Raw genomic sequence first — 23,067 nt, 5'->3', positions numbered from 1 at the left:
CGTCATTTTCCAAAATTTAACAATAAAAACAAATTAATAAAAATTAAAATTAAAAATTAATTAACATAAGTATGTAAATACTTACAAATCAAAATACAAATCGATTATTAAAGGAATGTCACACACAAAGATAAAAGATGAAAATATAATGTCATTATTAAATTTCAATTTAAAAATAATATCTCCCAATAAGAATCGTCAACAAAAATAAGTATAAAAATAACAATCTTAAATAAAATTAAATCTCCCAATAAGGATCGTCATTTACGTAAAAAATATCAAAAATAAAACAATAGCAATTAATAATAATAACAACAACAAATCATCAAAATTTCAATTCCATATACTCTTTTATTGAGTATAGAGGATTTTTCACCAAAAGGTTTCTCAATTGACGCCTGAATGTTTCGTCACTTGGCTCATTTCTTAGTTCGGCGGGTAGGTGCTCGAAATAAGTCGGTCCGATGACACGAGGGTTCCTTGTTGAAAGTGCCATGCGACGAGGGACACTTTTTAGGCGTCCAGCACGGGAAGCATGGTCGCGCGATAGACGATAAAATAGCAGGCCGTAGTCCCTATCGCACTATTAGTAAGTGCGATAAGGACGGCCTGATATTTTATCGTCTATCGCGCAACCATAATTCCCGTGCTGTTGATCGTAGCAGTTTCCCCGGACAGTGTACTCGTTTAAATTGACTTATGTTGTTGCGCACGAACATGAGTACTTCGAACATGTGTTGTGAGTAGTGAGTCAATATACGCTGCGAAACAAAAAGTTCTCTGCAGGGGTATCGGCATTTCACTCCAACAGTTTTGATGTTTAATGATCGTTTGTTACGAAAATATTTGTGTTTCAACATTAGAACTTGCCTGAGTCGTGTTGTTGAACTTCTACCTCTTTTATCTTTAAAATAATGAAAATTATATAGTACTAGCTTTTTCCCGCGGCTTCGCTCGCGTTAGAAAGAGACAAAAAGTAGCCTATGTCACTCTTCATCCCTTCAACTATCTCCACCTAAAAATCACGTCGATTCGTCGCTCCGTTTTGCCGTGAAAGACGGACAAACAAACAGACACACACAATTTCCCATTTATAATATTAGTATGGAAGCACAGAACTATATTTAGATAGAAGAAACAAGTTCATCTATTTGTATAGGGGCCGAGCGTGTCAAATTTTGTACTGAAGTTGTTTCTTGCCTGTAATTTTAAATATGTCTCAGGCTCTTGATTGTTCATAATTTTTGTGTTGTTGCAATTGAATATCACGTAACGAGGCATTTTTTATGTTTTGATTGACTTCAATTTACAAAAATTGACGCCCGAAAGCTGCAAGCTGCGATTAAAGACGGACAACTCAGTGGATTTCACTGAGTTCATTTGACACGCTAAGTAGATACGTTTGCTTGATCTATGGTATATATGACATCTGTGTATGGAAGTATGGATTTATTGACTTAGGTTACAGATATATTTGAAATAAAATTAATTAGATAAATAGACCACACGTACGCTGTAAAGTGTCCGAAACGTCGGAATATGTGGAAAGAAGTTATTTTATTTGTATTTTGAAGTCATTTCATTGGAAGACAAATAAACGAATTTGTCAAGTACTTATTTATTATTAAGATGGGTCCCGCTGCATGACTTTCTTGCTGGGAAACTCAAAATTTAAGAGGGATTTAAATCTTTATCGGGTCAGAGGCACAGGGTTAGAGCCGGCGCAACTTTATTTGACGTTCAACATGTAATATGCCGAAAAGAAAAAAGAAAAAATTCCTTATACGGGCGATAAATCAACCACTTTAACCAGACATATGGTTTATTAGTGTTATCATTAATGTAAAAGATGTGTTTTTGGGTTACTTATTTTCACTCCATAATTATGTTTTTTTTTAATCTCAGCAGCAATCTACTGTAAACATGGTTGAGATGACCGTCAATGACAACTGTCAACGAGCGTTTAACGCGAATGCGTTTGCATTACATTGCGGGCCGAATTATTTTGTACGGATAATTGTTTTATTTCAATTTTAAGTAAAAGTTATCTAAATACATTCCTTGTAGGTATCTTATACTCACCACCGTTAAGAGATTCGCCCGGATTACCTTTACACTCTGTAGTTCTCACTGGCCTGATTAAAAATCAACTAGTTGTGGTTTTTATATTATTTTCAAACACTTTAACAATCGACAAAACAAAACACAATGAAACAAAACGAAAGTCCTGTGAAAATATTCGGAATCAATCATCTGCGACAATTTTCCTGCACGTGTCAAACTATATCTGGCATCTTGACAAGAAAAGACCTTGGATTGGAATGTCGACAAAAACGTAATATTTCCGTACTAACCACCGCAACGTCACAAATGACAGCTGTCATATTACGTCATGTTTTCGCTAAAAATAAACATTTCACTTAGGTCGAACCGGATATGGATGAAAATTGTGTTTTTCTCAATAATAACAGTACTTTTCGACTGGCCTTGGAATTCATTTTCGAGAGTAAATATTATTTACAAAATGAGAATAAAACTCTGCTATAGGTACCAGAAGGCTTTTTAGATTCATGTAAACTAAGTAAAGATAATTGCGTGCCTTTTTGAAAAGCATTGTATTTGAAATTTAACTATTTACATCAATTAATTCTTTCTGTTCCCTCCTCTACTTCAAAATTCTATAATCATTCTTTTACTTTTCAAGCTGTGCGACTTTGGAATTCCCTACCTCATGACATAAGACGTGCTCAGTCTCCTAACTCTTTCAAGAGACTACTTAAACTCCATTTTTTATCTCTTCCGTAATATTTTTGTCTGATTACTCCTTCTAAATAACCTGGTACTGTTATATGTGTAGGTATTTATTTATATATTTTATTTATATATTTATGCATAAAAACCGGCCAAGTGCGAGTCGGACTCGCCCACCGAGGGTTCCGTACAAACTTTCAATGGTTAAAATAATCATACTACTCATACTCATATTCATTTATTCATTCAACGCCATTTTACACGTCAAGATTTGATTTAAAAAAATAATATTCATACAACAATAATACTTAGAGAATAAATAGACAGAAGATTAAAATTACAAAAAGCTAGGCAATATTCACATAAAAAATGCACAAAAATATTTTTCTAATTAGGTAATAAAAAAATTGTCATAAGTGTAGAACGGGTGCTCGACCAGCCAATTTTTTAAGCGATAGGTACTTAAAGTTCGACACACTAGGCGCTTCAACCACATATTGCGGCAATTTATTATAGACGGCAGGGTCCATCACATGTGTTAATTTGACCGTAAATTGGATTTCGCCAATTTACGGTCGATAACTACTAACTTTCCGGCATTTCGAATGTTGTACTTGGAACACATGTTGTTAGTTTTGTCACAGAATATATGTATAATAGTACAAGTACAGAAGGCTCACTCCTTTGATCTTCACAAAATGACGCTACTCTAAATTCTTACCTACATTAACAAACGGACCGCACGCGAGCAGCCAACATTGAATTTTTCCCCTCACTAGCTCGGAAACACGTGTTTTGTCCTTTAATACCAGCGGGTAAAAACGCATTTTATCCACTAGTGCTTTAAAATTGATAAAAGTAGGTGAATCTAGTAATAAAGATCATTTACCACCTGTGGAACTACTGGAAGCAGTGATAAAAGAAAATCTTGCAGTACAAAAGGCGGACTTATGCTTTAAGGCATTCTCTACTATGTTGATCTTTCTTTTATGCGGGGGGCTTCGCCCCCGAGCCCCCCTTATTCATGCTCTTCAGGGTCACAAGAAAACCCTATCCCAACTTACTTTAAATACTACGTTGATGTTTATTTTATGCGGAGGGCTTCGCCCCCCGAGCCCCCCTTTATTTCCTCTTAAGGGTCTCAAGAAAACCCTATCCCAACTTATTTTAAATACTATGTTGATCTTTTTTTTTGTGGGGAGCTTCGCCCCCGAGCCCCTCTTTACTTGCTCTTAAGGGTCACAAGAAAACCCTATCCCAACTTATTTTAAATACTACGTTGATCTTTATTTTTTGCGGGGGGCTTCGCCCCCCGAGCCCCCCCCTTTATTTACTCTGAACGGTCACAAGAAAACTCTAACCCAACTTATTTTAAATACTACGTTGATCTTTTTTTTTTGCGGGGGCTTCGCCCCCGAGCCCCCCTTTATTTCCTCTGGAGGGTCACAAGAAAACCTTAACCCAACTTATTTTAAATACTACGTTGATCTGTCTTTTTTGTGGGGGGCTTCGATCGCCCCTGAGCCCCCCTTTATTTGCTCTTAAGGGTCTCAAGAAAACCCTATCCCAACTTATTTTAAATACTACGTTGATCTTTTTAGTAGTTCCAGTTCATATCTTCCGGCTCCATCATCAGACCTTGAAATCTAATCGTAGTCAAAGTTCATTACAAGACTTTTCTAAGAAACCTAAAAACTACTATGATACGATGTTCTATCATGTAGTTCCAGTTCATATCTTCCGGCTCCATCATCAGACCTTGAAACCTAATCGTAGTCAAAGTTCATTACAAGACTTTTCTAAGAAACGCAAAAACAGCTATGATACGATGTTCCATCATGTAGTTCCAGTTCATATCTTCCGGCTCAAAGTTCATTACATCAGAAACCCAAAAACAGCTATGATACGATGTTCCATCATGTAGTTCCAGTTCATATCTTCCGGCTCCATCGTCAGACCTTGAAACCTAATCTATGTCAAAGTTCATTACAAGACTTTTCTAAGAAACCCAAAAACAGCTATGATACGATGTTCCATCATGTAGTTCCAGTTCATATCTTCCGGTTCCATCATCAGATCAGTTCAACAGTACCATATTATTGTACTATCATCAGAACTACATACAGCTGCCAATTATCATTACGCTACGATCCTTGGAAGATGGTTAAATTAGCCTCCGTAGATTCCATTACATAGTTACATACACGACGACCTAATAAAAGCGTGTTAATATTAATATTAGCGCCATCTAGCTGAGCCCTTCTTCTGTGTGGTAATGAGGTAAGTACGTTTTATTCTTAGACTTTATCTGTCTATACGGAGTTATATATGTCTTTGACTAGAAGTATAGGTACTCTAATGAGTATTATTGTATTTAGCGCCGTCTCTCGGCAAAATTTACTAAGTAATTTACGCGACTTGAGACTTGTGCGAACCTTTAGGCATGGAAAGTCACATGAAAAGTTGTCGAAACTAATAATAGATGGCGCTGCATTTAAATTTCTTGACTGATAACTCTAATACTAAATTGAATATACTCTAAGGTAGAGCAGAGTCTAATACCTCCGCTTTACAAAAGACCGCAATCAAGTAGCACTAGACTTTACTCATTGTTGTGTTCCTGCCGGTGAGTAAGGCAGCCAGAGCTCAACGAGGGTGCGGTACTCCTTCCTTCCTTCCCCCTCCTTCCTTCGGTCCTTTGAGTCGTCGGCACCCAGGCCCCTTCTAAGTACAGGTTTGTACAAGTTTCTAATGAGTCGAGTCGGCAACGCACATGTGCCACTCCTTGAGTGGCAGGCGTCCATATGTAACAGTCACCGCTTTTCATCAGGTGGACCGTATGCATGTTTGCCACCTACGTGGTACAAAAAAAAACTCTCGACGAATTCACCTTAAACATTAAAAACTAAATCAAAATCGATTGATTCGTTCGGGAGCTATGATGCCAGACAGACATGTCAAGCGTCAAACCTATTATTATTATAATATTTTTGCGTTGGTGGTTAAAAACAAGAAACCTCCTTCAAAACTATAATAAAACACAACTTTCTATGAAAATCAGTAAAGTGCGAGTCGGATTTCGACATTTCCATACAAAAAGGTCATGAGCGCCTGACGACATGTGATAGCAACGTACACTAGATTTGTACTTTAAAGATTTTGCGTATATTTTGGAAACTATAAGAGATAGAGCAAATAGACTTCAGATTTTGGTTGTCGGTGGCACAATTTTTTTGTTTTCGTATATATACACCATTTTTTGGACCTATTAGGGCAATATTATTGTCAGTGCAGTTCTAAACAGTCGTAAGCGCCTCTTTTTTAGTAGGAACTTAAGTCATTTTGGCAAATGCTTAAAATTTTTAACAATTTCTAAACAGAAATGAATTTCTTTCTACCTGTCCATGGCGCTGACAAAATTTCAAAACATTTAGTAAGTACTTGCAGCGGCAGTGAGTAAAAAATCTCAATTTGAGTTTTTTTCTCTTAAGTCCGACTTACGCTTGACTGTAGATTTCTAATAGGTTTTCCTGTAATCTACAGGTAGAGGCTATCTCGTGTATTTTTTTGAAAATTTTACGCTAAGTAGTTTCGGAGATAAGGGGGGGAATGGTCATTTTTTGCTTATTTTCTTAAATTACTTCTAAATTACCAAAATAAAAACTATAAAAAAAATATATTTGAGATGCTTATAAAATGCTCTTTCATTTGCTATGTAGCACAATATAGTTCTAATAACTTTGATTTTTAATTTTCAATTTTACCCCCCAAAAGTGGCCCCTATGATTAAATTTCGTTTAATTTCATTTAATTATATTACATGTCCGTCTTTGGGCCACTTGTTTACATACGTGTGCCAAATTTCAAGTAAATCGGTCTCGTAGTTTCGGAGAAATCGGCTGTGACAGAGGGACAGACAGACACGCGAGTGATCCTATAAGGGTTCCGTTTTTCCTCTTTGAGGTACGGAACCCTAAAAAAGTTAGGATCAAATAGTCCAGTGTGCGTAGCCGAATGCACAAACGCTCACAAAACGCTCACGATAATATCTCTTTCATAGCTATCTTTATCGCTCTTGCGTATTGGCGCGACAGAGCAAGACTACATTTCTGCGGCGTTTCGGTGGCGTTTCGCGTCGCAGAAATGCCACTCGGCTAGGGCTCCAGTTTCCTCACGATGTTTTTTTTTTTCGATGAAAAAGCAACTGTCAAAATATTAAATGAGTTTTGTAGGCAGGTAGGTACACGAATTCCAAAAAACTCAGGATTTGAACCCGTGACCTCCGGCGAACCGGCGGCAACAGATGCAGTTGTCACCCGATCCTCATCCAAATGTCACCTTAAGTGCGTTTTCACATTATCCGATCCGATATCGGATGTCGGAAGGATTTCATAAGAAAAAATCCAAGATGGCGCCTGTAATGTATGGGATTTCGGTCCGACATCCGCTATCGGATCGGATAATGTGAAAACACACTAAAGGATACACGCGTGTCAAACAAATAGGACTTGACCTGATTGCGTGACGTAGGCTTAAATCTTTTCACTCTCTCACACCGGCATGAACTTCGTAATTACATTAGCCAGCTTAGAGCCAACTTCAGTGAGCTTAGATGGATACGTAGGCACATGCCCAAATGCTTACGATAATGTTAATTGTTATCAAAACCGAAATAAATTACACATATGAAACCTGAGTTTGGTTCACACGGGGGGCAAGAACCATACCGTTCTACCCTAGGGATGGTCAGAGGGCGCTACGAGTCCTTGTATAGATTATTCATATGAGAGATAATTTCGACCTCGGCAGCTGTGACCTGGGTGGCCGAGCGGAAACAGGCATCTGACGTGTTTGCAGAGTACGCTGGTTCGATTCCAGCCTCAGGCACTGGAGGCCTTGGTCACTTTTTCTTTCATATGTGCAATTTATTTCGGTATATATATATATATATACCGAAATAAATTACCGAAATAAAAATATATATATATATAGTAGTGTGACTACTTTAAGATAGCACAAGTTGGAATATTTTCAATAGAATATATACGTGTTAATTAGAATATGGTTATCGTATCGTAGCTAGTTATCTCTATGGCTTTTCCGTATTGGCGCGAGTGGCGCGGCAGAGCCAGACTGCGTTTAGATCGGCGTCTAGCGTCAACGATTGTAATTGGGGCTAAGCCGGCTGAATTTACAATATTTGAGGCTAGAATCAGAATCAGAATCAGAATGGTTTATTTTCATAGTTGTATTGGTTACAATTAATGTCCCTGCTCCCATCGAGTCTCAAGGGTGTATGCTTGCTTAAGTCTAGGTGAGATCAGTGCAAGTGTGGTGTATCTGATTTATGATAGTTACTTTATATAAGGACAACTAGCATTGAAAATTCCTTGTTGTGTTCTTAACAACTACTTAAAACTAACTTACAATCTATGTGGCCTAGGAGCTGCTGATCTTGTACTGCGATAGAAACGCAGTCTGACTCTGTCTCACGTCGCACCACTGTTGAAAAGCGATACGGAGCGATAAGGAGCGAGCGGTAAGGTAGGTCAAAACGGGTCAGTGCGTCATACGACAAAGTACTTCTGGCCCCGTAGCCGAATGGCATTTTTACGACGCGAAACGAAAACGAAACGCCGCGAAAGGTAGTCTGGCTCTGTCTCAGCAATACGCAAGATCGATAGAGATAGATATCTACGAGCGTTTCGTTTCGTGAGCGTTTGTGTATTCGGATTCGGGCTACGCACGCTGGCCTTCATATTTGACCTGTTTTAAACAATCATCGGTTTATTAAGGGTTTTTACCACCCAACCACCCCCATTTGATGGTTTCATATTTCTTCAGACATGCCTATTTGATAGGTAAAAAACCATTAAACATGAAACACACAGAGCTGTCTCGATCCTACTTATTTTGATAGTTTTATGGATACAAATACGAATATATAACCAACCGGATGTCTACGATTTTTTAAATTGGTTTTACGTATGGAGATTTTTTTTCATAAACTTATTTTTTTTCGTGCAGAAACGTCTTCGAGCGATATTCTATTATAATTATTACATCGCTCTTATTCTGATTACATTATAATTTTCTCTTGAACATACAATACATACATACAATCACGCCTGTAACCCATAAAGCCAGAGCACATGCAACTATTTAAGTTTCAGTGCCACTCATGGCAAATCAGGGGTTGAAAGAATACGCAATCGTGACATTGCAGTGACAGGTTGCCAGCCTCTCGCCAGTCTCGCCTGCGCCACAATTTAACCCATATCCCACAGCCAACTCTCTCTGATTTTCTCTTGAAGCTGATTTAAAAGTCTCTTTCCAATTAAAAATACCAAAGCGGTGTGACAGCAAGCCCTACACAGTGCTATTGTCAGGGCACATTGAGACAAGCACGCCGCTTCCAACTCATAATCACTCGGGAGAAACACGGCTTCCGGCCCATTCACGATTTAGGCGCTATTCATCAAAATACAGGAGTACAGGACCGTTCGAACTTGCAATGATACCAAACTGATCTATCTATATATATAGCAGCTTTTAAAGCGCCCGTCTTCGGACATAGGCCTCCTTTCCATTCCTCCACGCCTGTCGGTCCATTGCCATCTGTATCCAATTCTTGTCAGCTTATTAGCAGATGTCATCTGTCCCATCTAAGGGGCTTGCCACGACCGCGGGTGTTAACTGTGTGCGTAGCCAAATGCACAAATGCTCACGTAACGCTCACGATAATATCTCTTTCGTAGCTATTTACTTATTTGAAAACATATTTCAATGACATTACAGATAAATCCAATGCGTCATGAAACTTAAATTTAAAAAGACAGTAAATAAGAACATGAAACAAAACAAAACAAACAATAAAAGTTTACAACTAAACAATTGATTTGGGCGATGACGTATCTGCCGGCGTATTATGATTCCAATTTTATCATTTGTCCACGTGGATAAAGCATCCGTCACGCTTTAGTATGTCAGTGTGAGAGTGACAGTTGTCTTATCCACGTGGACAAGTGATAAAATTGGCGGCATGATACGCCGGCAGGGTGGCTCCGTTGCGTGTTGCGTCGTTTGCTCCGATGTAGGGTTTGGATCTATCTCTATTGCTATTACGTATTGGCGCGACAGAGCCAGACTACCTTTCTGCAGCGTTTCGGTGGCGTTTCGCGTCACAGAAATGCCATTCGCCTACGGGACCTGATACTAGAACGATATGCAATTGGAATCATTTAACTGTTATTAGCGCGAGATTCTCGCTCGTAATATTTGTTCGAAAAAGTCGAGAAACAAAATGAACACGCGAACGACAGCTAAACTGGGTGCGTAGACAACGTGCCAATAGTTGACGCGTTCAGATAATATAACAAAATAATATATGGCAAAATTGTGCCCCTTAAATATATCTACAAAAAATCCGCAATGGCATAATGTGTATCTTTTAGGAATAACTTACTTTCACTATTATTATGATTTGATCCTCGTGCGTAGCCGCTGGTAATATATATTTTTGTCAGGGCGCATTCGAATTGTCTTGCCAGTCTTGCCACGCGCTATTCATCAAAAATAAATAAACTTGCATGCGTGGGCACTTCTGACTTTTATGACTAGTTACAGCAATTGATTTACTTAACTAGTTCTCTCGTATTATCTTATAAACCCGTGTGAACTAAAGACATTGGCCTCTGTATGATTATCAGTAGTTTACCGTTTAGAATCTAGCGGCTATCGGTATTTCTGTACGTAGGTAACAGTGCAAATATTATGTACGTAGTTCAAAAATTACTTTTAAATGGCTAATTTCACGTAAAATAATGGATTAGACCAGAGATTATTAATCGAATCCGATTTTTTTCTAAAAAAACTTCACTTTTGACTAGAGATGGGCGGCGGGAAAATACCCGGGGTAGATATCGGGTATTTACCGGGTATTTACCCAATCTACCCGATATTTACCTTTTCTACCCTAATGGGTGGGTATAAATAAATATTGTAATAAAATGGGTCATAAATTGAATTTAATCGTGAAAAAATGTTTTGTTGGTATTGTATAATATATTTATATTTTATTAATATAGTTCTATAAACATATATCGAAGTATTTCTTTGAATAAGGAATTTGTTAAATATCATTGACATGCTTGTGTGTTTGTTACCTCCTCCTCCTAAACGGCTGAACCGATGGGGATGAAATTTTGTGTGCTTATTATAGTTCCTCTCAAGTAACAATTTCTGGTCCTATAGTGGTCGAGGACACCAAATTAAATCACACTAAATGGTCCTATAAATAGTCTATATTGGTACTGTAGAGCCGATTTGGCGCAATTAAGGAGCCATTTAGTGATATAATAGGCCTATAACAGTATCATCCGTGACGTTTAAGGTCTATAATGGTGATGTAATGATGACTATTGTGTTAATTTGTTGACATAGAGGACACAGTAACGCTATTATAGTATCAATGTATGCTATAGTAGCATTTGAGATTCCGTTATACAGGTTATTTTGTTCTATAATAGCAGTTGCCGTCACTTTTAATGCGAAATTTCTAAAATAATTTAATGTGTGTAATATTTAACAAAAACTGTTCTAAACGAGGAACTTAACGAAAAGTGGCGTGTGAACTTGTGAAGTTTAGTGTCAATTAACATAATTTGGATTTCGTATATTTCCATCATTACTGCAAAAAGGTATGCGATGGAAATGTTACCGTTAAAAGAATATTAGTTTAATGGAGTATTTTAAATGCGCCCTCGATTTATACATGTTTTGAATAAAATAAATAATATAATTTAATACAATAAAATTATTGGCACCACAGTTTCTACTATGGATCCAAGAAGTAAAACATACGCTTTTATAGTTCGACTATATCACTTATCATACGCATTCATTGCCATAAGCCCGCCATCGTGGATTCAATTAGGGTTGCATGAGAATTTAACTATGATCCAGTTTAACTTATAAGTTCTTTATATAGAAAACAATACTTGTTTTCAATGTTTTACTATAGAAAGATCTTTTAAACAGTATTAATAAATGTTGTTTTCTTTTTAGTATGACAAATCTAAACTACAATTGGTCGCTATGTGTATTTTTAAAGTTAATTTCTAGAAAAACACTGTACGGAACCAGATACCGCATCTTTGGCCTGATTTCATAATTACGATGTATAAACACCATAAAGCAGCCTTTTAAGGTCAAAATTGTCATTTAAAAGTAATCGTTTTCTACTCGTATATATCTGATTTGGTTTATAAAACATATAGTAAACTCAGCTATAACGCTATTGTGTTTTAAGGGTGATTCTCTGTAAGGATGTTCAACAAACAGTCCCCTGGCAATGATTTTTTGAAATATTTATTAATGAAATCCTAAATAGTTAGTATAATTTAATAAAACCCATTTGCCTTAATTAAATTATACAAACTATTTCTGATTTTATAAATAAATATTTTAAAAAATCATTGCCAGGGACTGTTTGTTGAACATCCTTACAGAGAATCACCCTTAAAAGAGATACCGAAATCATTATTCAACAGGTCTGTGATATTTAAAGAGTCATTGTGGCGTATACGGCGATGAGATATAAAAGGCATTAGAAAACGACTATAACCTTTTCAAAGCTATATAAACGTATCCTGAAAACTTCATTATACAGAAAAATAGCTCTATAATGGTATTCATATCACTACTATACAGTGTTAAATACTATAGCAGTGTTTTCCAAAGCCACTATATCCCAAAATAGTGGTATAGTTAGGTTTTAAATCTGTTAAAACACAACTACTAAAAATACTATAAGCGGCTTGTTGGTAACCTTAATAGCGCAAATTGATTGCATAACAGTGATTTCTAACACCATTATACAGTAATATTGTTCTATAATAGTCATATTTGATCCTGTTATAGACCAGGCCTATAGCGGCTCTATAAAATGGTGATATAAACGTTTACATCACTTCCTAATAACACCTTTTAGCTGTATAACGCAACAACTATAGCGGCTTGTCGGGAACCTTAGTAGCGCAAATTGATTGCATAGCAGTGATTCCTAACACTATTATACAATAATATAGACCTATAGTAGTCATATTTGATCCTGTTATAGACCAGGCCTATAGCGGCTCTATAAAATGGTGATATAAACGTTTACATCACTTCCTAATAACACCTTTTAGCGGTACAAGCTTATAGAGCTAAAAGGTGTTACTGGAGGCTTTTATACGACAGGCGGTCACGCCGAAAACCTTTATACGACATCTATAGTAGCTTTTAGCGTCGAAAACTAAAATTATAGCACTAAAATGTTACTTGCTGTTTGTTTGGTAAAGCCTACTAGGTATCTAGCCGAAGTCCAGTATCTAGCCGAAGTCACATAGAAGGCATTATTACAGTCTGAATTCAAAGCAAGTGTTAATTAAAATCACACATGGACGTGGCGCTTGTTTAACTAAGTACAGACTAAAGTATAAGTATCCCATAAATAAAAATAAAAAAAGTAACTGACCGGTCAAGTGACTTATTGCACCCTTTCAATACGGATGCAACTACCTGGCGTTTTGCAAAGCTGTGACCTCATTGGCTAATGAATTTGAATTTGTCTGTCCACCGTGTTTAAGTTAAGTAAGTTATTTTAATACTTAGTGGGCCTAAAACATCTGGGGAATACAACTTTTTAATTGAATGTGGTAAATTACACATGATATATGGAATATTTGGAATCTCTGTTAACATTTTAATATTAGTTAGTCAAATATATATATTTATTTTAGTAGAAAAATATATTTCAGTCATGTAAATTAAGAATAATCTTTAATTTCATAGATTATTTTTTATACCCGCTCATTTGGGTAGATACGGGTAAATACCGGGTAGATTGGGTAGATATGGGTATTTTCCCGGTATTTACCCGTCAGCGCCCATCTCTACTTTTGACTCTGACATTATGCTATTCATATTGCATCTAAGTGTTCGTTTTTACCGTGTAATTTTAAGCCAAAACTTGGCAGAATGATGATGTTAATATCTACCTACTAAATTCTTTATAAAACACTTTCTAAAACTATTAGGTATCGAAAAAGTTGAGTTCGAACTCACACGCCCTTATAAACGTGTATTTCTAGGTACTTATAGGTAAACAAAACAAATATTTATTATTAGACGTAATTATATGGATACAGGAACGTGTTGTTTTCCCGTTTGTTATCTGCTCGTAATGCGGACCGTCTCGGAGGTCAATAAATTGTAAACATTTGCATACAAGGTAATGAGCTAATGACATTTAGCCATCCGTACTACCCATACTAATATTATAAATGGGAAAATGTGTGTGTCTGTTTGTTTGTCCGTCTTTCACGGCAAAACGGAGCGATGTATTGACGTGATTTTTTAAGTGGAGATAGTTGAAGGGATAGAGAGTGACGTAGGCTACTTTTTGTCTCTTTCTAACGCGTGCGAAGCTTCGGGCAAAAGCTAGTACTTAATATTATAAATGGGAGTGTGTGTGTCCGTTTTTTTGTCTGTCATTCACTGCAAAACGGAGCGACGAATTGAAGTGATTTTTTAAAGTGGAGATAGTTGAAGGAATGGAGAGTGACATAGGGCTACTTTCTAATCCGCCACTTCCCTAAAATGGGGGGTGGACGTTTTTGTATGGAGCATTCCGAAATTTTCGAATTTAACTCGAACGAAGTCGCGGACAAAAGCTAGTAACGAATAATACTAACATACTTAAATCATTTACATAATATTATTACGACAAAGAAGCATATTATTGCGAAAAAGATGTCGTAAGTGACAAAAATCGAAGGTTTAATATGCGTTAAATATTCACGCTTTGCTTCCATGATTTGTTGTCAAAACAACAACTCATGATGCAAAATGCTGGTTCTCTTTGCCGGTTGTAAGAGTAATAAAAATAGTAAAAATAAATGGTTTAAATCGATATGTTTTAAGTGTTATACCCACAGTCATATTCTTCTTAAAACTTTCACGATTTTCTACTAAAGATAGAAAGAAATACAAGTGTTATAACGTTATTTTTTCTAAAGTAAAATATTTATCCTTGAATAAATCAATTTATACCGACAAAGTAATTTTTTAATTATTTTTTTTATGTAGACTGATCAGCGATTGACCCTAGTCACACCTGATGGAAAGTGAAGACAGAGTCTAAGATGGAGCTCGCCGATTCAGTAATAGCCTATTCACTCTTGCTTTAAAGAGACCGAGGTCGTATTTATCTGGGAACACAGATGGTGGGAGCGTATTCCATTCCTTTGCAGTTCGCATTACAAAGGATGAGGCAAATCGTTCAATTCACATTTAACAAATATTTGAATATACCCATAAATTTTACCAATGAGAATTCAGACTCAAAGGAATCTTATCCGAGTAAACATAATTTGTAATCGAACCCAAGTTATTAATATCTATTTCCTAGGATCAGGCCAAGGGGATTCATCTCTCGACCGCTAATTCTTCGTAGGAGTGACTTCAAATGTCAAACATTGTGAGAATTATGTACACAGGAGATCTCTTTGATCTGTGCGGTATGTCCTAAGATCATTTTAGAATAGAATAGAATAGAATATTTTTTATTCGAAAGCACACAGATAATAAACAATTTTACACTGACATAGAATAGAAATAAAGTGCCACGAAATGGCCTCACCTCAGCATATTGCTGGCGACTTCCAGCGCTGGTCTTCCGGTGAGACCATTAAGTGAGAAAAATCACGGAAGGTAACATACAAAAGAAGAAACATAAGGAACAAAAGCATAAATTTAAAAAACTAAAAAAACATGACAAGAATAAAAACATGGCTAGACGGACTTTACGTTTTGATGGCGACCGAACCTGAATCGGTCCGGTCGGATATAGCGTGACATGTCATTAAGCGCTCGTGTACTAGCGCCAACGGATTTAACAACGTGAGAATGATTACCTGTACCTGGGAGCGTAGCTAAGACAACATTCGTTCAGTCCCTTAGCGATCTGATAGCGATAATCAACAATGGTCTGGCCTTGTTATACATATACCCTACCTGCTAATCCGATGGTCTTGGTTTCGCAACCCGGTAAAGCATGCCCGGAATTTCTAAAAATCTGTCTGTCTGTCTCATTATTCAAGCTTCGACAAAATTGTCCTCATACTTGCTACAGGTCCCAACAACTGAGCAAAACACCGTTTTACAAAGTTTGAAATACAACTTTAGCAACCAAATTGCCCACTATGTAGGTAGGACATGCCACAAGGGTATCCTTATCTCAACGACACATAATAATTGGGTCGCCTCTCTTACCCAGGAATAGTTAAAATACCGTTAATAAGCCCAGTGGGCCACTAGGTATTTAAACTATGTTTGCAAGTTTGAACTGGTTGAACTAGAGACGCTACGAATATTCGACAACTATTCGGTATTCGGCCTGTTCGGCCACTTTACAGATTATTCGATGTTAATAAAACTTCATAGCTAGCTTATATCTAAAACAGGCCCTTGAAGTATTGTACCAAGGATGCTGTCGACATTTCCTCGCTATATCGCAATGCTGATACGTTGTGCGAGGTCGCCAGCTCTTCGGTCACCAGTTAGATATGCCCAGCAGACGCTTCTGTGAAAAACATGTTCGAGCTGGGACCTAAAGTTTCATAGATATTTTTATTTGAAAATATCTTAATCGAAAACTGTTTTATTTTCATTATTAGTTTTTTTGACTGATTTTAAATACTAATACTATACTAGTTTTGAACAATAAACGTTAACTAACTTTGTTCCTTCTTGGCGGATAGTTTGACTCGAAACAAAATTTCGCGTGTTATGCCGAATATTCGGTCATTTGACCGAGAATGGGCAAAATAGTCAGAATTCGGCCAAAACCAAAACCACTATCTCTATTCAAAATGGATGCTAACCGTACACTCTTAAAGCAGTGTTCAGGTTGCAGATTTAGTTCCAAAGGAATTTAAACTTTGCAACGCCCGATTACAGTTAAATTTACAACAAGGTACTTGTAAATCAGCATTGTTAAAGTTCTTCGGAGTGCTTAGCCAACGTCACAATCGCTTGCGCTTCGTAAGCGCATCCAAATTAGCTCTCCTTTTCGCTCTTCTGGGAACGTAGATAAAATTCACATCATCATCATCATCCTCTTTGCCTTATCCTGGCATTTTTCATGGCTCATGGGAGCCTGGGGTCCGCTTTGACAAATAATAGGCACTAGTTTTACGAAAGCGACTGCCATCTGACCTCCCAATCCGAAGGGTAACTAGGCCTTATTGGGATTAGTCCGGTATCCTCACGATGTTTTCTTTCACCGAAAATAATAGATGAAATCCACATACGCTCACAATAATATTATTATCATAGCTAATATACTATCTGGATGGTTCTTCCGCATTGAAGCGACAGAGCCAGACTGAGTTTCTATCGCCAAGTAGCGTCAACGATTGACACTTTGACTAGGCCGGCTGTTAGTGACGCGACAGAGCCAGATTTAGTTTTGATCGGCGTCTAGCGTCGGTGATTGTCATTTCGGCTATTCCGTAGTGATGCGACAGAGTCAGACTGCGCTTCGATAGTCACGTAGCGTTTGCTATTGTCACTTTGGCTAGGCCGGCTGGGTGCTGAATCGTTTGAGTTTTGCTGATAACTTTGTGAGTGGGAATTTGGGATTAAATTAAGTTGCGCTTGACTCGGATAAGGTTACTGTTTGAGCTAGAATTAAGCTTCGGACCTAGAGTTAGTATTTAACTTCATAAAGTTTTAGTTAAAACGCTTAAAACTTCGCGTGAACTATTAAAAGTCAATAAATAGTTCTACGTTTTGAATAGTTATTCTAACATATATTGCTACCTACCTACAGTGCATTAATTCGCAATTTTTTAGTTTGAACAAGGAACGTAAAAATAAATATCTTTAAGGTACAGCGGGGCAAATCTTGACTGGGGGAAATTTTAACTAATCCATTTTTTCCATTATTACACTACGATGTTGAGTTCTACACGTATCCACTGAATACGCCTACCATATATAACCGGTGGACACTCTATTTAATAGTGCAAAACATTGTAAAACATGGAAAAAATGGATCAGTTACATTTGCCCCCAGTCGAGATTTGCCCCCCAAATCTTTATACAGAGCGTCATCGTAGTTTATGTTTTCAAGCTAATTCTTAAAAATTTGCCTTAGATTCTGGGGGTGGTATGGGGTTGAACCCTGACTTATTAACTAACCTAAACCACAAAATTAAAATGTTGAAAAATCCCCGACCGTGACATAGTGGACCGATTTTCATGAAACATGGCTAAGAACACTCCCGACTAACTCAGCTTTCAGACAAAATAAACTAAATCTAAATCGGTTTATCCGTTCGGGATCTACGATGCCACAGACAGACACCCACACACAGACAGACAAACAGACAGACAGACAAACACGTCAAGCTTATAACACCTCGTCGTTTTTGCGTCGGGGGCTAAAAACGAACCCCAGCCTATTTAGAAAACTACGAGAATATTGTAACAGCTGAATGGTGAAATTGTAAACGGAATTAAATTCAGAAGCCGATTGGAACGACTTGCCAACAAAGGGTTAAAGACTCAAACTTAGAATTAGTCCGAAGCTGTTGCTAAATGAACTGTTAAACATTTAATGGCAACCAACCAAGCAACCGCCATAAGAAAATCACTTTAAAAAGACTTTATTGCATGAATATCTGGTAGAAAGTTGTATGAAGCCTTACAGACGGTTACGTCTTTTGTGATTATTGAGGCAATATGGGTCAACGTGGTGTTGGTTTTAATTTACCTAATTTGTATTCTAAATTGTTAGTTAAATAGAGATTCAAACTACTTTCATACATGGTGTAATAAAAATAACCGTTCAAACTTTGCATAGTGACTTTTGAGGTATAGGTAGGTTTGTATCAAATGGATGTATATCTAGATTCCTAAAGTTTTTTCTTCGATTTTTAGATCGCCTAATATTTTTTGGCATAATGATCATTTGGCCTAATTTAAATGTCCTAATATTGTTTCGCCTAACGCCGTTAAAACCCACTTTTTTAGAAGCGATTCGGATTTGTGTGAGGTCACGGTTCTAACCTAACCTAAACCTACCTTTCTAACAGCGAATCGGTTCTGGGTAATGTCATTTTTAGGGCAAAATTTAAATTATGCCAAATGATCGTTAGGCCAAAAGAGCGTTAGGCATTTCATAATTCGGCCAAATGAGTTAGGCCAAGTGATTTTCGAACAAACGTCATTAGGAATGTAGAGGTAGTCCCGTATCAAATACATTTCTTTTCTACTTACCTCATTTCTATGGAACAGCCAAATTTTTTTTCGCGATTTCAGCATTGGTCTTATAATAAAAGTTGTTCATTATGACCTTAAAAGTCACTATGCAAAGTTTGAACGGACCTTTTTTTTTCATTCTGTATGTAGGCTTATAACAACTTATATTTTATGCTGGCCGAATAGGTTTTTAAGCCAACGTGTGGGTTTTCTCATATTTCTTTTCTTTTCAGGGCAAGAATACAACTTCAACAAGCTAACAGAAGAAGAAGTGAACTCCCTCGGGCAGACGTACGACTATGATTCCATCATGCACTACGCCAGGAACACTTTCAGCAAAGGCACATATCTGGACACGATTCTACCGTTGGAAGTTCATGGGAAGAAGAGGCCGGAAATTGGGCAGCGAGTCAGATTATCCGTGTCTGATATAGCTCAGACGAATTTGCTGTACAAATGTGCTAGTAAGTTGATTATTTTGTTATAAATTCCCTAGTTGTTAATCATGGAAATTAGGACAGGATTCTGCCGTTGGAAGTCCATGGGAAGTAGAGAGCAGAGATTGGGCAGAGAGTCAGATTGAGTGTGTCTGATATAGCTCAGACGAATTTGCTGTACAAATGTGCTAGTAAGTTGATCATGTTGTTATAAATTCCCTAGTTGGTAATCATGGAAATTAGGACAGGATTCTGCCGTTGGAAGTCCATGGGAAGAAGAGAGCAGAGATTGGGCAGCGAGTCAGATTGAGTGTGTCTGATATAGCTCAGACGAATTTGCTGTACAAATGTGCTAGTAAGTTGATAATTTTTTTTTTTTTTTTTTTTAATTTATTGAAAACAAAGATTACAGTTATACAGTTTCTAGTTTTTTCGCCAAACTTACGTTTAACGGCGAAATGAAGCACTCATTTTCAAAGTTAGTACCTTAAATTATATTAAAAGACTTATTCTAGTGTTAATAGATAATAATATCTTATGAATTACTAATGGCGCTTTTCATTAACGCTTTAAAAAACCTGAATTAGCCAAAAAATCGCTGTCCCTATCTGTCATGTTGACTTATGTATATGTGAGAAAGGGACCAAGCACCCCTTAATTAATCAGTTCAGTAACTATTTTAAAAATGCGAGGGTAATTTTTCATTCAGGCTTTGTACCTAATAGCAACTTCTTAATATTTGATTTAAAGATGTTTTTACTTCGACATTCGTCTTCTAATGTACCTAATGTGTTAAATAATCGCGGTGTGATGTAGCGGCGGGTCCGTTTGCCATAATAGTTGCTGGCGGTAGGTTCCACATATCGACGACGCTTTGTCCCTCTAGGCGCTCGGGTATATATTCGCGGGGTTTTAAAATCGGGATTGTTAAATTGTTCCGTTGCTATCAAGTACTTAACTTTATCATGCACTGGCAGGATGTTTAAATTCTTAAATAGGATCGTGTAATCGTTTCTACAATTTGTTTTGGTTTTTTTATCTATTATGTTTTTTAATAGACGCAATTGTAAGTTTAATATGTTATCCAAATAGGTTTTAAATGTGCGTCCATAAGCTATTAAACCGTACCCAATTACAGCGTCAGCCAGTGCATGGTATAACATTCGTAATATTTTATTATTTACTATATATTTTAAACTAATAATTTTACACAGTATAGATCTTAGCCTATTACATACTGCATCTATGTGTATTTTCCAGTTAATGTTTTTATCTATAGTTAGACCTAGGTATTTAAACTTATCAACTACTTCTATAAATCTACATTTACAGTCACGTTTTTCGGTGTGCAAACAATCGTACGTATGACCAATAATTTGGATTGGCGCCTGACATTGTTTCGTAAATGGTGATTTTATAAGCAAAAATTTAGTTTTTTCGGTATTTAATATTAAACCATTATCGTGAGACCATTTTAATATGTTTTCAAAATCCTTTTGTATATAATTTTGTACTTTACTAAGGTCTTTATCAGCATATAGCAAGCAGGTGTCATCCGCATACATGTATGTTGAACAGTTCCGCACAACATTAGTTAGACTGTTTACGTGCATTATGTACCCAAGTGGGCCATACACCGAGCCGGTCGGCACCCCGGTCTGCACATCTGCCTCGTCGCCGCGCACACCGGCCACGGAGACGCGCAGAGTGCGTCTCGACAAGTATGTACGGAACCAGTCCAACACCGGACCACGAACCCCACACTCTTCCATGGCCTGCAGTAGTTGTTCGTGGTCCAGCGTATCGAAAGCTTTTTTAAAATCAATAAAAAGCACCCCTATGTACTTTTTATGATTTAAATGACTGTACACTTCATCCGTAAAACGCGCCAGGGCCGTAGAAGTACTTCTAGACTGCCTAAAACCATGCTGAGCATCCGTGATGATATTATATTTCTCAAGGAAAGTACTTATCTTTCCCTAGTTGGTAATCATGGAAATTAGGACAGGATTCTGCCGTTGGAAGTCCATAGGAAGAAGAGGCCGGAGATTGGGCAGCGAGTCAAATTGAGTGTGTCTGATATAGCTCAGACGAATTTGCTGTACAAATGTGCTAGTAAGTTGATAATTTTTTTATAATTTCCCTAGTTGGTAATCATGGAAATTAGGACAGGATTCTGCCGTTGGAAGTCCATGGGAAGAAGAGGCCGGAGATTGGGCAGCGAGTCAGATTGAGTGTGTCTGATATAGCTCAGACGAATTTGCTGTACAAATGTGCTAGTAAGTTGATCATTTTGTTACAAATTCCCTAGTTGGTAATCATGGATAATTGGACATGATTCTGCTGTTGGAAGTCCATGGGAAGAAGAGACCAGAGATTGGGCAGCGAGTCAGATTGAGTGTGTCTGATATAGCTCAGACGAATTTGCTGTACAAATGTGCTAGTAAGTTGACCATTTTGTTATAAAATCCCTAGTTGGTAATCATGGATAATTGGACACGATTCTGCTGTTGGAAGTCCATGGGAAGAAGAGACCAGAGATTGGGCAGCGAGTCAGATTGAGTGTGTCTGATATAGCTCAGACGAATTTGCTGTACAAATGTGCTAGTAAGTTGATCATTTTGTTATAAATTACCTACTTAGTTGGTAATCATGGAAATTTGGACAGGATTCTGCCGTTGGAAGTCCATGGGAAGAAGAAGCCGGAGATTGGGCAGCGAGTCAGATTGAGTGTGTCTGATATAGCTCAGATGAATTTGCTGTACAAATGTGCTAGTAAGTTGATCATTTTGTTACAAATTCCCTAGTTGGTAATCATGGATAATTGGACACGATTCTGCTGTTGGAAGTCCATGGGAAAAAGAGACCAGAGATTGGGCAGCGAGTCAGATTAAGTGTGTCTGATATAGCTCAGACGAATTTGCTGTACAAATGTGCTAGTAAGTTGATCATTTTGTTATAAATTCCCTAGTTGGTAATCATGGAAATTTGGACAGGATTCTGCCGTTGGAAGTCCATGGGAAAAAGAGAGCAGAGATTGGGCAGCGAGTCAGATTGAATGCGTCTGATATAGCCCAGACGAATTTGCTATATAAATGTGCCAGTAAGTTGAATTTATTTATAAATTTGCTAGTAGTTCAACATAGATACTCAGATAGGAGTCTATCGCTGGAGAGAAGTAGCCGGAGATTAGACAACGAGTCAGGTTGAGCGTGTCTGATATAGCCCAGTCGAACCTGCTGTATAAGTGTGCTAGTAAGTTGAATGTTTTTTGTAAATCTACCAGCATTTAAACACAGATACTAAGATAGGACACACATTACATACATCCAATAATTTAACATTCGTGTGAAAACTTAAGTCCTACACCGAACAAAATATTTATAAATCAGGCTCTCTTTAACTTGTCACATTTCGTAGACTGAGATTATGAGTTTTAGTTTGGCATTGATCAACGATATCCTAATTATTACAGCTAATTGCGAACTTAATAATTGCGAGTACACGTAACATAAATTACGGAGCTATATTCAGAACCTTAAAGGAACATGATGTAACAAAGAAGAAA

General features: G+C 37.3%; 1 protein-coding gene across 2 annotated transcripts in view; it reads left to right on the top strand.

The window, feature by feature from the left end:
- LOC125242666 (bone morphogenetic protein 1) overlaps nucleotides 1-23,067 on the top strand; it is a 136,938-nt gene that overhangs the window by 96,830 nt on the left and 17,041 nt on the right. For both annotated transcript variants that reach the window (XM_048151518.1, XM_048151519.1), the window contains exon 8: nucleotides 19,296-19,526. In XM_048151518.1, coding sequence (XP_048007475.1) covers nucleotides 19,296-19,526 — 231 coding nt within the window. The remainder of the gene's footprint in view (nucleotides 1-19,295; nucleotides 19,527-23,067) is intronic.

Source organism: Leguminivora glycinivorella, chromosome 3 (assembly GCF_023078275.1).
Source record: "Leguminivora glycinivorella isolate SPB_JAAS2020 chromosome 3, LegGlyc_1.1, whole genome shotgun sequence".
NCBI lineage: Eukaryota > Metazoa > Arthropoda > Insecta > Lepidoptera > Tortricidae > Leguminivora > Leguminivora glycinivorella.
This window is presented reverse-complemented; position numbering and strand designations above follow the sequence as displayed.